The sequence below is a fragment of the Ambystoma mexicanum genome, chromosome 11 (assembly GCF_040938575.1).
Source record: "Ambystoma mexicanum isolate Mex_15411 chromosome 11, UKY_AmexF1_1, whole genome shotgun sequence".
Taxonomy (NCBI): Eukaryota; Metazoa; Chordata; class Amphibia; order Caudata; family Ambystomatidae; genus Ambystoma; species Ambystoma mexicanum.
The window spans coordinates 1,189,667,785-1,189,685,799 of NC_090934.1; the positions used below are offsets into that span (position 1 = coordinate 1,189,667,785).

The 18,015-nt window shown below is 45.5% G+C and overlaps 1 protein-coding gene across 25 annotated transcripts in view; it reads left to right on the forward strand.

The window, feature by feature from the left end:
- The window catches only part of PPCDC (phosphopantothenoylcysteine decarboxylase), a 728,417-nt gene that overhangs the window by 34,192 nt on the left and 676,210 nt on the right, over nucleotides 1-18,015 (forward strand). For 10 of the 25 annotated variants that reach the window (XR_011279806.1, XM_069624526.1, XM_069624531.1 and 7 more), the window contains exons 2-3: nucleotides 1,221-1,319; nucleotides 1,655-1,746. Coding sequence is in view for 8 of the 25 variants with exons in the window: in XM_069624522.1 (XP_069480623.1) it covers nucleotides 1,317-1,319 (3 nt within the window). In the remaining 17 variants the exon portion in view is untranslated. Of the gene's footprint in view, nucleotides 1-1,220; nucleotides 1,320-1,654; nucleotides 1,747-18,015 lie in introns of those variants that run through there. The other 15 variants (XR_011279805.1, XM_069624522.1, XM_069624520.1 and 12 more) reach the window with 3 other exon arrangements.

The window sequence follows — 18,015 nt, forward strand, 5'->3', positions numbered from 1 at the left end:
AAAAATAATTTCCAAACTCAAAAACGCTGCTTACACTTGTGTTCACTAGTTTTCTTTGAGATTTATTTTTGTCGGAGCACCACACCAATAATACTCTGTAATTTGTGTGCCCTTTGCTTTGTGTTTTATCACAGATCACAGGTTATATTTATAAAGATGTTATGTTTATCAAACTGGTTAATCACAAATAAATGCTTTCATTGTGCTGACAGCAGTTATTACGAAATTAAACTGGGTTCATGCGTGCCAACTTTTGTTTTATTCTACAGAGGCAGAAATACCCCAACCCATTGCCCAACCCATCCCTTGGCCAAACACATTTCATATCACTTCCTTTTTTATAAGTAATTGCAAAAAGTCATTTGATCAAAGCTTTGCATATATATTTTGTTTTTATTGTTTTAGTTAAATTCAACTTTAAACACACTAAAAGAAACAATATATCAATACGCATAATTATATTTTGCATATATAACGTCTCAGCAACGGTCTGTCAACCTGCTGTGCTAACCCGGTAGCCATCTACTATAGAGCGAGTGTATGCATCCCTTGATGTAGTAAATATTAAAATTACTGCATTACCAACAGTAGTTTGGGTGCAACGCTGCCATAGAACTGATTTTAAAGTGGAATTCAAAGTGGAATTCATGTATATCTTTCTGCTGTGAGTGCCAGGCCTTCGCCTGCATAGGGCACCATATGTTGCAAAGAAGCCAAGGGCCCTCGTGCCTGGCATGGCAGCTGCGGAAGTCTGCTGCTATGTCAGCGCTGTCACTGAACTGCAGTAAAAGCTACATGGCAATTACTCGATGTTCCCGAAAGTTAGCTCAGTGAGTTAAGAACTACCATGTCTATTCTATGTAAGATATGTAAATGAATGATTGGAATGCCAGCAGGCTGGACTTCTCAACTGTTCTATGTAGGGAATAGAAAGGGTCAAATAAAACAAGCTGATGTTCTTTCTATTATTTTTTCTCTCTGTGACTTCGTATGAGTCACGTTTTCAGGTATGTGCTCTGACTGCTCACTGTTCTCTCTGCCAGCTGGGGTGGACTGCCCTATAGGGAACTTTGGAGATTTCCCGGTTGGACCCCGCACCCTAGGGCCCTTTTGTGTGCGTGGGTGGATGTGTGCCGAATGGCAGAGTGTAGTGTGCAAATATTGGTACGGTCAATCTGGTATGTCTATAATATTTCTTTATTGTACTTTTTCATTTGCAGGAACACAAATTTGCTGTATCATCCCATCTTGGACAGTAAAGTCCCCATTAGCAATGGCACCATAAAAATTCCTGACATCTGCAGTAGGACTTGCCAATGGTAAGAATGCCTTTTTTTTCTAACACTTGTATTTTGCTGTGGGTGATGGTGGGACAATTTTAAAGGTATAGTTGGGAGTCACAATCTGGGGTTTCAAACCTGTTTTTGAGACTGTTCCTTTTTCATGGCCAGTTTGGGGGTGGTACTGAAAGTTCATGACTCAATGTGGGGGTTGCATTTACAGTGCACCGTGTACTCTCCTTGTTTTCCAGTGTTAAGTCCTACTTACTAAGATGCCTAACACCCAAGAGCTGGGTTTAACCCCTGCTCATCTAATCTTAATTTTGAAGTCTCAGATAGACCTATGTATCCTTGGCTAACTGTTTTCATTGCAGCAGCATGGCTCCAAGCGTTGGTGTGTCAACCTAACCACCTGTGTCCCAGCAAGAAAAATTTAGTGAAGCACTTGAACCAGTCACGCAGGCAGGTAAGGATTTCTTTTCCCTATGCACCATTAGTTGAGTGGAATTGGCCCCGTGCAATGTGCATCCAGGTGTGGTTTTCACCGCCAATCTGTGGCCTAGTCCAGGACTGCACTTCAAAAAAGAATTCGAGCTAGAACTTCACGATCTGAACAGGGAGTCTTCTGTGACTTGTATCAATGTGTTTTTTTTTATCCAACCAGTATTTCTGACCCATTTTTGATAATTCTTTTTGAAAAATATTTTTGAATGTTTTTTTTTCAAGCTGTTGATTTCTTTTGGGGACTTTTTATTTTTTTTGCCCCATCCTTTTCACATTGTTCGTTTTAAATCTTTGCACGTGGTGTTTGCCATTTTCAATCTTTTGAAGCATTTTTATTTTTTGAAAACTTGAAATAGTTTTAAAAAAACTAACGTGACATTAATTAAAGTGGGAGTTTGCAATGTCTTAACAAATTCGGGCTCCTTTTTTAGATGGACCGTTTGCACTAAGTGAAAAAATCTTTTTCACTGTACCAATGGGGGGGGGATGCTGGGGCGGGGAGGTCGCTTTAGAAAGACCGCTACATGACCCCACAGAGGGAACTATCATACTTGTCAAACCCCTGTTGCACACAAGTGCGCGCAGGGGTTGGCGGGTGCTGTGCGCCCCAGCGGAGTCGCCGCAGGAGGCAGAGGTGAGTTTTTGAACTGTATGTGTGTGAGTGTATGTGGGTAGGATGTGTGTGTTGATGGGGATGGTGGGTGAGAAAATTGGGGATTCAGGAGAGTTAACGAGTTAATGAGCGGGTGGGGAAGGAGGGGGGCAGTATGTGATATTTACGCATTTTAAAGCCAACACAAAAAGGGCCGAAAAAATCTTTTTTGTGTTCGGGCATTAAAATGCAGAAATATCACATAGAACTGGATCGTTTCCTAGTGCCCAAAGATGGTAGGAATCTCAAACAAAAAGCAGGAGAGGTGGAAACAGACAAGAGGTGCAAAAACACAGAAATATGATGTCTCTTATTTGGACTTTGGGTTCACATGGATCACAGTTGCTGTGGTTTTTGGCACTACATTAGCAAGCCTGAAGCCAACACAATTAAGGCAGCATTTGGAACCAAAACATGCCAATTTAACCTAAAAGACCAGGGATTTATTTGTACGGTAGCTGCAAGGCATACAAAAGCAAAAAAGACCTTGTTAAAAATGTGACCTCAGTACCTTCAAATGGTTTGGAAGCATCTAACCACGTTAGTTGGGCAAAACAAAAAGCTCTTTACAGATGCTGAGAAAGGAATTCTGCCAACAATTCTCGCTGTCAACCAGGTAATGCTTAGTGACGGTGCAGCAGAGAAATGCATCCCTATGTATGACACCACAATTTACCGCTGCATCACTGACCTGTCGTCTGATATCAGTACAGAATTGATATTGTGCTTGAAACAGTCAGTTTGCCCTACAGTTGGTTGAGGCCACTGACATTTCAAAAGAAGCACAAGGCCACTGACTTTTCAAAAGAAGCACATTTGATTGCTTTTGTGAGGTACTGCCGTGGAAATATTGGAGAAATATTTTGTAAACCAATCCGGGCAGAGCAACTGCATCTGTAGTCTTTGACATTGTTAACTACTTCCTAAGTTCCCACTGCCTAAAGTGGTAGGCGTGTATTGGTATTTGCATGGATGGTGCTCCATCAATGTGTGGGGCTAGAGCTGGGTTAAAAGCAAAAGTGTTGGCAGTAGCTCCACATATATTGTGGACACACTGCATGATCCTCCGGGAAGCTTTGCCTGTGCCCAATATAGGTTATGGACTCAGAGGTGCTGACTTCTGTTGTAAAGATTGTACATATTATTAAGATGCACTGCACAAGAGCCTGTCTGTTTGCCACATTATGTGCATAAACGGGAGCTGAACATGATGCTTTGCTATTTCATACGGAGATCAGGTGACTCTCGAGAGGGAAAGGTTTTAAATCACGTTTAGGAACTCGGGAACAAAGTGAGACACTTTCTCCTGGGTTTTGACCAGACGAAAGAAGAGCCTGATTTCACACTGGCTTGTACTGTTAGATTACTATGGTGACCCCTTTGAAAAGTTACATTTTCTAAACCTCTACCTGCAAGGCACAGAAAAGAAACCACATCATTGGCTACGAACTCAAAAATATCAGCGTTCAAGAAGAAGCTTGAGCTTTGGAGGAGGAGGGTTGATGTCTGCATTCCGATGCGTTTCCATTATTAGCAGATGCTCTTGAGGAGACAGAGTATGCTCTTTCATGTGTTACTGAACTTATAGGAAACCATCTCAGAACCAGTCTCAAGTACTTTCTAGAGGACAATTGTAGCTTCATTGACTTTGGGCTTCAGCCTTTCCTAGCAGACGTAGGGGCCCACCCCCGAATTGTCATGAACTTCAGATCACGCCCCTTCTGGACCTCCTGGTCCTTGTCTCAACGGGGCTTACATTCCGTACTACTTCCAACATGGCCGTCCAGAGCTGAAGCCCTTGCTCGCTCCATGCCCTGAACGCGGCGTGATCTATTTATAGACCGCGGCTCCGCGCGTCTCAATGCTATTGCAGAGTAGCCTCAGACGTGTGAAGCATGACGGACATGTTAAGGCAGTTCTACAAAGACTCCGGGAACATCACCTCTTAGCCAAGCCTGAAAAATGTTTGTTTCACGTTACCTCTGTGCATTATCTGGGATTTATCCTTAGTCCAGAGGGGATTGGCATGGACCCTTCAAAAGTAAAGGCCATTCTCGCCTGGCCTACTCCCACGTCCGTGAAACAAATCCAATCCTTCCTAGGACTAGCCAATTTCTACCGAAAGTTCATAGCCACCTTTTCCGAGATAGTACAACCTATAGTGGCTCTGCTAAAGAAGGACACCCCATTTGTCTAGTCAACATTACAAGAAACTGCATTCCAGCGTTTGAAGACCGAGTTCACACAAGATCCCATTTTGGCTCAACCCGATACAAGTCGACCTTTTTTAGTGGAAACGGATGCCTCTAATTACGCTATAGGAGCAGTGTTGAAGCAGAAAATGGAGGACGACTTGGAACATCCCGTTGCTTATCTTTCAAGAACCTTAACTCCTAGTGAAACACACTACCCCGTCCTGGAAAAGGAATTCTTAGCCATTCGCCAAGCCTTCACTGAATGGCGACACCTACTTCTGGGAGCCAGACATCCTGTCCAAGTCCGTACTGATCATCGAAATCTTCAGATTCTACAGTCACTGGAGTGCAGGAACAGTCGTCAGGCACGTTGGTTGGGCCTACTTTTTTGCACAGTATCAGTTCCACATTACCCATGTCCCTGGATCACAGAACCTGATCGCTGACGCCTTGTCTCGCCGTCCTGACTATGTGACCACTGAAGATAAGGCATTTCCTAAAATGTTTTCTCCCACGATCTTCGTAGCCCAAGCAGTTGATCTCCTGGAAGATGTCCGATCGCAAACCCAATCCTCGGAAATATGGAAGGACATTTCAACAAGAAATCACTGGAAATTAAGAGCCAAGGAAGGCTACTTATTCAAGGACAATGCACTACTAATTCCTACACGGAAGCTAAAGCAAAAAATAATAAACCTTTGTCATGACACACTCCATTCCGGGCACCGAGGTATCACCAACACCCTCCGTCTTATACAGAGACAGTTCTGGTGGCCTAAAATGAAGTCTGACGTACAGCAATACATCCAGGCTTGTATAACATGTGCCCAAAATAAATATGATAACAAAAGACCAGCGGGTCTTCTTCTGCAGCCCACTCTACCCTCTAAACCATGGGAAATCATTCTACAGACTTCATAGTGGAGTTACCACCTTCCCAAGGATATACTACCATCATGGTCACCATAGATTTGTTTACCCATATGGCCCATTTTACGCCACTGATGAAACTACCCTCTTCTTCAGAGCTAGCTGGAATATTTCTGGAACACATAATCCGACTACATGGGCTTCCTTACAAGATCATATCTGACCGGGGTCCCCAATACATTTCACAATTCGGAAAACACTTCTGTCGGGTACTAGGAATCCAACGTGTCCTCTCTTCAGGATATCACCCCCAAACCAACTGAGCCACAGAACATGCAAATCAGACCCTGGAACAATATCTCTGATGTTTCGCAACCAAGGTCCAGGATGACTGGTCTCTCCTGATACCCGTTGCGGAATTCGCTTACAACAACTCAGAACACTCAGCGTTACAGACCAGCACTTTTTATTGTAGTCAGGGGTTCCATCCATCGGTTTTACCCTTGGTTCTTCCTTACCCTACACCAGTACCTACTGTTGACTCCTGGATCGAAACTCTTATCAACATTCACCGGGAGGCTAGAGAACACTTAGAGAAAGCCAGATTACAGACCAAGAGGTATACGGATTCCAAGAGAAGACCAGGTCCTTCCTATACGGTCGGTGACCGAGTGTGGTTGTCATCAAAACTACTCCCCCGACACTTGCGACCAAACAAGCTGGCTCCCCTCTACTATGGTCCATTTCCCATCAAGGAGGTTATCAATCCTGTCTCATATCGAATCAAGCTACCTGACTCCTGGAAAATAATTCATCCAGTTTTTCACACATCCCTATTGAAGCCCTACATCCAATCCTCTCGAAAGTCCAGTAGACCTCCTCCTCTACTGGTTGACAACCAACTGGAATATGAGGTGTCCCGGATTTATGACTCCAGGTATAAGCAGGGCCATCTTCAATACCTAGTGGAGTGGAAAGGATATCCTCCTAGCGAAAGGACCTGGGAACCTGTTTCAAATATCAAGGCTCCTCGGTTGCTCTGAAGATTTCACCTAGTACACCCGGGCAAACCTGGAGGGAAAGGCCTTCGGAGGAGGCATGCTGTCATGAATTTCAGATCACACCCCTTTTGGACCTCCTGGTCCTTGTCTCAACGGGGCTTACATTCCGTACTACTTCCAACATGGCCGTCCAGAGCTGAAGCCCTTGCTTGCTCCATGCGCTGAACGCGGCATGATCTATTTATAGACCACGCCTTCCGCGGCTCTGCACGTCTCAATGCTATTGCAGAGTAGCCTCAGACGTGTGTTCGTAGCTCGCGGTATTGTTTCCTTTGTCCCAGTGCTATTACCCGCTCCTGACCCTTTTCCCCTTCCTGATTCCGAGCATTACTAGTCTTTCCCTGACTCCCGGATTCCTGGACTCTGCGCTCCCGGAACTAAACACAACCTGGAACCAGACGAGACTCGAGCAGCGCTGTTCAAGACCAGGAGCGTTCGCAAGAAGGCAGCGATCGAAGACACTGGCAAACACCGGACCCAGGTGAGAAGGGGGGAACTCCTTGACACAAATACACCTCCAGGAGGATCTAATGGAGCTTCAAAGTGACCACCTACCAGAGAGCCAATTCAAAAAATTGTCACTGGGTGGATTTTGGCAAAATGCAGAGTTTCCAACTTTATCCAAATGTACTGTTACCTTTCAGCACCTCGTACCTTTGCAAGATTGGAATCTCAGCACTTGCAGCCCTAAAGACTAAATATTGGTTGAAGCTGGACGAAAACCTGTGGTTGGCTATTGCAAAAATTGGACCCAATACTGACTGGCTGGCGGCTGAAAGAGAGGCCCCCCTTCACACTAGTTTCTCCAGTATGCGACTGTCCAACTTGCAAGTGACTGCCTTGATAGTAATCAAGTTGTTATTTGAGTTATTGTAAGCAATGATTTTGAAAGAATTTAGTGTTTGGCACCCACACCTCCATTTGGGGCACCATTCTACACCATCAGGCGATAGCTGTTCTGTATGGGGGGGGGTGTCCAAGCCAGGTGCCTTTTTCTTAGTGGGGCTCTGGGTCACAAATAAATAAAGATCACTGCTGTAGAGTGATGTAGAGTGACTAATGTGTTATCAAGAAACCGTTTTAAAAGAAAAAGGCAAAAAACCTTATTGCTATCTGGCTGGCACTGCTATATGTTAACATATATTTTGATTGCTAGTTTGGAAGAGCACTTAGACCCTCTCTGGTCCCTTGGGGACAGTGCACGTGTGGGCTTGAACGGCGGAAGATTAATGTACTAAACAAATCTTTGCAAAATCCCTGGTTGCTTTTTAAAGTGGTCCATTATCCACGTGGTTGCTGTGCCCTTGTGTGTGATGTTGCTATGTGCACGGTACGGTGCATATACAACTTGTACACATGACCGCACCTTCAGTCGGTAGGAGCAAAATCATTCCAGTACTTTACTTTGTAGGAAAGAGTTGCCCGGGCCCAGTGATACTCAAGATTTGACTAGGCCATCTGCTTAAGAACATTGCAGGGTCGCATAGCCCCTGTGAGAATGTGTGTATTGTATATAAAGGGCACATTGCTTGTAATTTTCAATAAGTTGCCCACACAGCTGCTTGCTGGTGCACAGACGCCCACTGGCATAGATTTCCCTTGTGTGGAGATTGTTGTGTGGCTCGTGGGAAGCATGTGTGACTTTCGCCGCATCTTTAATATTGCATCATTCTGAAGCAGGGTACCAAGTTTTGTTTGGCTGGCTACGTTTTGAAGAAGTGTGGGAGATTGTTTGAGCCACTGTGTGGTACGGGGTGTGCTGCACACACCGCCAAGTGTTGTCTCTGGCTGGGGATGATTGAAATGCCCAGAAGAATGCGTTCTTTGATTCCTGCATTCCTTCTTCTGGTAGCACAGGGCGCTTTGGGCTTTACTTTACAAAAGCTTCAAGTTAGATTTGCTGTTGTGATTCTCTGCACATAGAATGGTTGCAGATATTGGCCATCCAAGCTCTCATTAAGAAAGGAGAAACAAAGGCTCCTCTAACTTACAGTGGACAGATGCCCCCCATCTATTTATTTCTCTTAACAATGCTTGCAACCTGATCATTGCTTTCACTTAAGCCATTGAACACCAACCAACAAAAAAAACCTTGTTTAAGCTGGGGAAGATTGTTTACAGTATGTGCATTAGTTTGAGATTTGTGAAATGTGTACAGGACAGGTACTCTGTTAAGTTCAAGGTCAAAGCACCCCTAAAGAGGTTCTGCAAAGCTGCCCCCATACACAAGTGAACTGTCTGGCATTCAAAGACTGTCATTTCTTATTGTAATGCTTTTGAATATTATTTTTTCACTGCTGGAAGTTATGGATGCTATACCCATGAGGCAGAGCTTTTTATGCCATTTATTTTAAAGAACACATAGAGGGCTTGTTAAGCTGTTTTCCATTGCCTTTTCGGCTTCACAGTAGGGCTAGTAGTGCCGGCGTTTATGCGCAGAGGACAGTGTTCTAATTCCCTGCATGACTCGTGCTCGACTCCATCTACGTTTAGTTTGTTCAACACTTTGGGGAAATCCCTACATGATTTAATATATACAAATGTAAGTTTCAGGGTCTCAGGATTACTGCATGTTCTAATTGTACTTATGTCACATTTTCTATATAGTTTGATGAGGTTCCCGGAGGGATTTTATTGCCCCTTCAATGCGGTTTGTTTTTTCCAACCACTTGACCTCAGCAGTTAATTGAAGATAGTTTGCCTGTAAACTTTATTGAATGCTTGCTAGGGCTAGTGATACCTGCCATGATCTGTGGTGAATGCTTTTTATGGTGATGTCTGTGTTTTTTTTTTTTAATGTATTTTTTTTTGTGTCTGTGATGATGGGACCAGTTCAATCTTTTTAGATGTGGAGTTTACAGCTATTTTCTTGCTTTTTCGGATTTTTCAGCAGCCTTGTGTATCAGAGGACTAACGCGGTAGCGGGCGTTTTCCGACCTGGCCGTGAAAGGAGTGCTGTTAATTGCTTTGCTATTTTAAAGTGGGTCACTTTATTGCCTTAAAGTGGTCTTCAAGCCTTTTTATGCTGAGCCCCCCCCTGAGTTAAATATACTTTCTGTTCCCCCCGCCACATATGCTATATATTTTTTTTAAGAACAGTTGTCATAATACTTCAAGTGCCCCATCACCGGGTATCGTTCGGGCCCCCCAGTTTGAAGGCCACTGCTTTAAGGCTCACTAGTTGTTCAGCATACAGAGGCCCCCTTCCCGTGGGTGGGGCAACTCCTACCCAGTTCCACACAATGACTGTTCTACTGATCAGGTTGATCGCTTTCAAACAGTTGCCAAGTAGGGGATAAATGCTCCTACTGGCTGCCCTTCTCTGGCTTTTAATGCTGTTGCTGCTCCAGTGCCCCCACAATGTTCCACACAAATAGGTCCATGCCTTTCTCAGATAGGTGCATCTGACCCTCTAAGTAATACATTATGTACATGCATCAGGCCATGGTGCATGTGTGAGAAACCATGCCACTGCAAATTGTACCCATGGCTTGGTTTACTTTTTTGTAGGATTTTTCCACTGTTATGAGCGCTGCACTAGTTCAACTGAAGTGCATCATTTATTGCACAGTAGCGATGCTTATGGGGCGGGGGAGACTTCTGACACTTCTGGAGGATGGTGCCTGGCTCATATTAGCAAGGCCTTCCTGCTAAGGTGTAATTATTTTGTTCCCCCTCAGTAAAGATCACTTTGGACATGGGTTCTGTTATGTTATGTTATTTGATGTTATTTTGCACTTATATAGCGCCTTAAATACCATTGGTATGCTCTGAAGTCGCTGGTAGGTTGAATGCCCTTGGGAACCAAAGTTCAGATCAGTAGAGAGAGTAGGGAGAGTCAAAAAGTGCGTGTGAGCACCGGGTATGTGTGCAGCTGTCCCTGCATACCCTCCTTTATTGTCCCTATCATTTCCTGAATGTATTGCTCTCTCCTGGGACTCTGTGGTTGATATTTACATTTAAGAAACTGAAACAGATTCTTGTCTTTTTAAAGGACACACACACAATGACTACAGCATTTTAGGTACAAGAGCTCCGCAGTTAAGAACGTATTGCCTTTCCAGAACACCCACCTCCTAATTTGATTAGTGAGCAGATGCCACTAATTAAAGCCACAGTGGGCGAGTCTTGGAGAAAGTTACCAAGCACCAAGAGACGCTTCAATCACAAATCGGGACAGATCAGGCAGGAACATCCACAGCAAGCCCACTATAAATTAATGGTTTTGGGTACAGACCTGGTTCACAAATACTTGGAGCATACTAAATTAACTTTCTTAAATTTCTTTTTTTAGGCAATAACTCAAATCATGGCACTCTTTAATGTGTTTTTCTTTGATTCCGACAATTCTCTGTGTATTTGTAAGGATGGGGAATTTGAGTCTTTGGCAATTCCTGGGGAAGTTAATTGTAAATGTCTGATAGAGGGTCTTGATGACAATAGAAGAGAAATATGTGAAGAAAAGGATTCAAGGCAGTCGTGCTTTTCTAGTCAGGTAAGCAATGTATTTTTTTGTGTGCATCTATTTGATGTTTGGGGGAGGTTACATCTTACATCCCTACGCAGAGGCATTCGCTTTTTTCACACATACAGATGAATGCTGCACAATGCCCACCACTCTTACAGCATCTCTTTCCTCTAGAATAACTCTCTAAAGTATAGATGAGGTCACTGAAGGTGTGTATTTTAGTGCAGAGATTTGTAATTGTGGGAGTTTATTGGGTGTGATGCCATGTTGGCTAGAGGTGAAAACTGAAATGAGGGCGTTTACAGGTTGGTTTGGGCACTGTGGGCTGTATTTGTAGTTTTGTATACTAATTCAGTGAACCTTAGTTAATGACATTTGAGTGCTCTAGCGAAGATGGAAAGTAACGGCTGCAAATTCCTTTGAGGTTTTCCAGTACACTATCCATTAGTCTAAATAAATAGACTCACCCTATGGTAATATCACCTGTCTTGCACACAAGGAATCAAAACTGTTTTCCTAAATCGTTTGGAAGCAACCTGAAATAAATCCTCCTGAAGTTTTCTGCAATAATCGTTCACAATTTCAAACCCATCCTGAAGTTGTCATGGGGTCATCCTGGAGTAATCCCCCCCCACCCATCCTGAAGTTGTCATGGAGTCATCCTGGAGTAATGCCCCCACCCATCCTGAAGTTGTCATGGGGTCATTGTGATGCTGTAAATGCATTGGGGGGTTAGGGCCTCCATGTCCTTGTCCTGTAGTCCTTTTATCATGTGTGTTCTGTGTTATTTTCTGCACAGGAGTCAATTGCGGTTCTCCTGGCAGTGCAACTCTTCCTCCTTTTGGTCATGGTGACAGACCCTTGGGATATACTTATGGTACCCATAGGTGGGGGTGTGACCCTGTACTCACTAGTGTATGTTTTTGGGCACCTGTGTGTGGGCCACAGAGCAGGGTATGGGATGGTGGCAGCCCCATGCTGAATTTGACAGGTGCTCTGAGTATCCTCCATTTTGGCATACCTGGGGCCCTGCCATTGGAATCTGTTGATTCCTGATAGGAAACAAGATGGCCCCTGTGGCTTCTTACTTTCTATCGCCTGTTACCTTTGTTTTCCCCAAGTCACATGATGCCCTGACTCTGTCCCTTCCCCTGACTGGCTGTTGGGTGGAAGTTCCATATTTGGTATTGTGGGGAAGTCCAGGCCAGACTGGCTGGAGCCTTCCTAATGACTTTATGTTGTGTTTACGCCTGTGGTGTGGGACCCGGGTGAATGGAGTGTGTGACAAATACGCATTTCATGTTATGAGTGTTTTTGTTTCACACAATGACTGAGACAGCCCTGCCCGAAAACTGGTATGAATGCATTCTGGAGTGCTGAATGGCTGCGTACTTGTCCGAATCCACATTCCGTGTTGTTAATGTCTGGATGGAGAAGAATGGCCTGAATGCACTGTGAGCCTGATTGGCTGCCTGCCTGCATGAATGCCCTTTTTAATGATTGGTTGCCTGAGTGTGACCCAGCAGAGTGAATGAGAGACCAAACAGTATATCTGGGGACCTCTCACTGATGGAAATCATTCAGAGGCTGAAGTCGAAACTTGATGCTTACTCTCGAACCCGAGCCAGAAGAAGAAGGTTAACTGATGTTCCCTTCGACACAATCTGAAAGCTGCTGTGCCTTCAACAAATGGATCCAAGAGAGGACCTGGCTAGGAGACCTCTTACCGAGCCACGAGGGACCATCATGCACCAGCTGATCTTTGCCAAAGCTCCCTGGAAGTCAGACCCTCGAAAGGCTGCCGACCGGAGAAGGGGACCGCCACGGAATCCGAAGTGAAGCAACCGGACATCCAAGTCCATAGTCGTTGACAAGGGTTTGCAGGTGTGCTATAACTGCTGGAAGCCCATCGAAGTGTGTTGCCCAGAAGAGGGAACAACTTGATGTCGTGCTGCTCAACGACCAGAGCCGCAATGCTCCATTGCCTAAGACATTTGAATCAATGACTCCATTGCTCATCATTGTCGACAACTTTGTCTGGCTAGAGAAAGTGAAGGTCGTTGACAACCAAGGTGAATCCGCCGGTCGGTTCCCTGCCACCTGAAGACCTCAAAGACGCTCACAAAGAGCTGAGAGCCAGCCGTGTTCACGTCCCGAACGCTGACGATACGATGCCCTTGCTGGGCCAAAGTTCTTCATTGACTCTTTGCGGCAACAAACTATTGTCGTCTAGGTATACCGCACTCCTCATCTTCACAGGAGGTTCACAAGTCTTCGTCAACAAGCACCGCGAAGATCAAAGCTGCTCCCTCGACAACAGCATTCACCTTTTCTTCACCAAGGAATCTCGGCGACCCGTGGCTCCTGCCTTTAAAGGAAGTACACTCAAGAAGGGCCCATCGATGACTCATCAAAGAACTCTACAAAACCAGGTACATTGGGGTTGTAGAACCTTTAGAAGGAATCAAGACTATATTAAGCATATCTGGACTGGGCTTGTCAATACGCTTTATTTATGGGTTGTCCAGGTGGGGGGATCCTCAGACCGAATGGTCTCTAGGTAACGGTAGTCCATATTTTGCCATTGCTTGATTTAACTTGCAGTCTTTCTATTGTCTATCGTTGATTCATCTTATGATCTGATTCGTATGCCATTTGAACTGTTAGCAGTTGATGCATTTCAAAGGAATCGATAGTTAGGAGTGGTACCACGTAAACCTGTATATATTTGCCATTATAGTATTGCTGAGTACAAAGTGTGGTATTATGATTGTGTATATAACTTGAACCTTATTTATATAAAGACTGTGTTTTCATTAACATAGTGTGTGTACATTCCTTTGTGGGTACTTGGGGACTACACTGTACTTAAGAACCAGCCTGCATCACCTCCTGAGAGCTAAGCCTTGATTGCTCATCCATTGCTACCAACAATACAGAATCTTAGCTGGGGTGCTCTGCGCTTCTACTCTGCAATATACAGGGCAGGTGTACAGATAACCCCTCTCCAGTCTTTACGCTGGTGGCAGCGGTGGGATGCTAATTTTTTAAAGAATCGGTGTGTAACCTTGCCACTTAAAAAATATCTACACTTTGTGAATCTGAGGTTTAGTTGTGCACTTTATAACTGCATTACAAGCAATGGAATCTATTGCAAATGGTAAATTGACTAGGATGAACTTGGAGGCTCTCCAGAGTGCTTGTGAAGCCAGGGAGTTGCACTTTGTGGATAAGTGTAGGGCTGAGGTGATAGCTGCCCTGGTGGACTACCAGACTGACTGTGAAGCTCTTGAAGCAGGGGGGACGCAACCAATGAGGACCCTACCCCTGAGGTTGATAATGAATCTGTTTCTGGGAATGCCACCACTTCTGCTGCCTCTATTCCGAAACCCAGCAATGTTTCTTCAGGGGATCCCTTGGAACTTGAATTATTGAGAATGAAATTGGCCTTTGAATATTAAAAGTTGGAAACAGAAGCTGAACTTAAGGAGGAGTTGGCACAGCAAGTGATACTCAAGAAAAGGGATCTTGAACTCGATACATGGACCTTGAACTTAAGAACTAGGACACTGAATGTCAGAAAATCCAGCTAGAGAAAGCATACAAACATGATGGGGTGGATTGATGGTTACAAAGTGAAAACGTTTGTTGAATAGTTTTTTGAGCATTTTTCTGAGGTCTGCTCACCAGAGCTGTGTCAGTATATTGCTGACCAGAACAATTTAGATCCTTTTAAACTGGCCAGGCTGGCTGACAAGTGGGTCTCCCACTGGGTGTCCCCTAAGGAACGCAGTGGGAAGGACAAAGAAAAGGCAACCTCCCAGAAGTCTGGAATCCCAAAAGCAGTCAGTCGGGTAAACCAAAACCTTCCTCTCCTAAAACCCAAAAAATCTAGTGGTGATAAATCCCTGGGACCAGTACGCAGAAGTACTGGCTACAATCCCACAGAATACCTGTAGATTTTTGAGAAGTGTCCTTTTGAATGGCCAGCCTTCCACTGGTTTGAGAGACACTGGGGCAAGCATGACAGTGGTGGACAGGACCCTGCTGATGCCAGGGGAGGACTATGTAGGTGCTCCTCTGAGAACTATCAGGTTAGCTGGTAGGCCTTCCAAATTATCTCCTGTAGCCCTAGTCACAATCATGATTGGAGAGAAGACAGCAAAGCTTCCTGTCCTGGTTCAGGACAACGTACCTGCTAACATTTTGTTAGGCAATGATCTGGTGGAGTCGGGGTTGATCTCTGATGGTCCCCCCTTGACTGCTGTTGCAGTACTAGGTCACAGGTGACACCGGGTTTGACAGAAAGTCAGGTGCCCATGCCAAAGGGAAGACCCAAGGCAAGAAGACAGAAGAGTAAGAAGACCACCTCTGTGAAGGGGGCTCCTTCTCTTCCTGCTGCTTCAGCAGTACCCATTGGGATTCATGCTCTGGACGGGCTGGGTCCAGTGGAAACCCCAGTCTCCACTCCTGAGGCAGAAGAGCCAGAAGACCCTCCTGCGGGAGAGGCGCTCAACCCGCAGGATCACCCCAACCTTCAATCCCTGCTGGCTGAAGGGGGACCCTCTAGGAGTGACTTCTGTAAGGGACAGAGAAAGTGGCACTCTCTTGAGGGTCTGAGGAAACGGGCACAAGGTGATCCTATTTATTGGGAGGGTGAGCTCCTTTTTGTAGTGAGCCCACTAAGCCTGAACCTGCCCTCAAGAGGTTGGTGGTACCCCAGGTTTACAGGCCCTTCCTACTGCAGTTGGCGCTTGAGGTACCCTTAGCTGGTCATCTTGGTACCAAGAAGACTAAGCCGAGGCTCTCTGCCCATTTCTACTGGCCCCGGAAGGTTTGCTATAACCGCTGCAATCCCATCGAAGTTTGTTGCTCAGAAGCGGGGACAACTTCACGTGTTGCACAACGACCAGAGCCGCAACACTCCATTGCCTAAGCCATTTAAATCAAGGACTCCCTTGCTCATCATTGTCGACCTCTTTGTCCGGCTGGAGAAAGTCAAGATCGTTGATGACAAGCAGAATCCACCAATGGGTTTCCCGCCACCTGAAGACCTCAAAGACGCTGACAAAGATCTGAGAGCCATCCGTAGTCACGTCCCAATAACTGACGACAGATGCTGACAGCACCCTTGCTGGGCCAAAGTTCTTTCTTGACTCTTTGCGGCAATGAACTATCGTCATCGAGGTATACCGCATACCTCATCTTCACAGGACGTTCACGATTCTTCGTCAACGAGCACCGCGAAAATCGAAGCTGCTCCCTCAACAACAGCGTTCACCTTTTCTTCCGAAAGGAATCTCGACGACCCGTGGCTCCTGCATTAAAGGGAGTTCACTCAAGAAGGGCCCGTCGACAACTCATCGAAGAACTCTACGAAACCAGGTACATTGGGGTCATAGAACCTTTAGAAGGAATCGAGACTATATTAAGCATATCTGGGCTTGTCAATAAGCTTTATTTACAGGTTGCCCAGGTTGGGGGGGGGTGATCTGCACACTGGTCTCTAGGTAACGGAAGTCCCTATTCTGCCATTGCTTGATTTAACTTGCATTCTTTTTGTTGTCTATCGTTGATTTATCTCATCATCTAATTCGTTTGCCATTTGAACTGTTAGAAATTATCCATTTCAAAGGAATCAATAGTTAAGAGTGGTACCACATAGACCTGTATATATTTGCCATTATAGTATTGCCACAGTACAAAGATTGGTATTGTGATTGTGTATATGACTTGAACCTTATTTATATAAAGTCTGAGTTTTCACTAACATAGTTGGCCCGATTCATAGAATTAAATCGCGCTGAAAAACAGGCGCAAGCGTGCAAAACACGCACAAGCGCCCATTTGCTGATTCATGGAACACATAGTACGTGGCTAACCGGAGACTTGCGCTGAATCCACACGGGTCCAACACGTCACTGCGACACCACGAATGCCTTGCGCGAGATGCCCAGGGAAGGCGCATACCGGCTAGCGCAGTCACCTAAAAAGGGGACGGAACACCTGGAATAGGGAACAACAAGCATAACTGTGGGCATTATGTGGGAAGTACCACAGTAAAATACTTGCAAGGCCCACACGCGCGCTAACAACACGTATTCATGGAATTGAACAGGGTTCTCCTGCGCGCGGAAAAAGACGCGCTCATCCGGAAACACGTCCGCCATGTGAAAGCAGGCATAAGCGTCGCTGTGCATCAAAAACAATGCATAAAAAGGGGGCTCGAAAAACCAACGCGCCATACAGCTACGATGAATGTCCCATTTTTAGCAGCATTGATCGCGGAACACCGCAGGAGGAGGAGGATGATAGCCAGGGCACACATTTTTCTACCCAGGACCAGCCTTTTTGGGATGCTTGATGACCAGGTCTATGGCAGGTATAGGTTTCCACCCCAGATCATATTACACCTGGTCATGGGGTGGGAAGATTATGTCACATCACCCACCTTGTGCTCCCAAGCAATGAGCCCCTTCGAAAAGGTGGTCAATGTACTGCATTTATTGGCCACTGTGTCATTTCAGCGGACAACTTCCATTGTCGGGGGCATTTCACAGGCCACGCAGTCACGCTGCCTACACCAGGTGTTGGCAATCATGACTGCACGCCCCTCAGTCTGCAGGCACATATACATGCCCAGAACACCCTCAAAAAGGCAGGCCGTGGTCCAGGACTTTTACAGGGTGGCGCGCTTCCCTAATGTGCTTGGTGCCATCGATTGCACCCATGTGGCCCTACGTCCACCTAGGGCCACAGAGCACATATATCGCAATCGCAAGCACTGGCATTCCTTCAAGATGCAGGTTGTATGTGATGCCAAGGGAATCATCACCTCTGTATATGCCAACTATCCAGGGTCCACCCATGATAGTTTCATATTCAGAATGTCACCCTTACAGTGTGCCCTGGAAGCTGGGAGGCATGGCAACACATGGCTCATTGGTGAGTACAAATGGCCCTGCAAATGCATGCGTGTCTCACA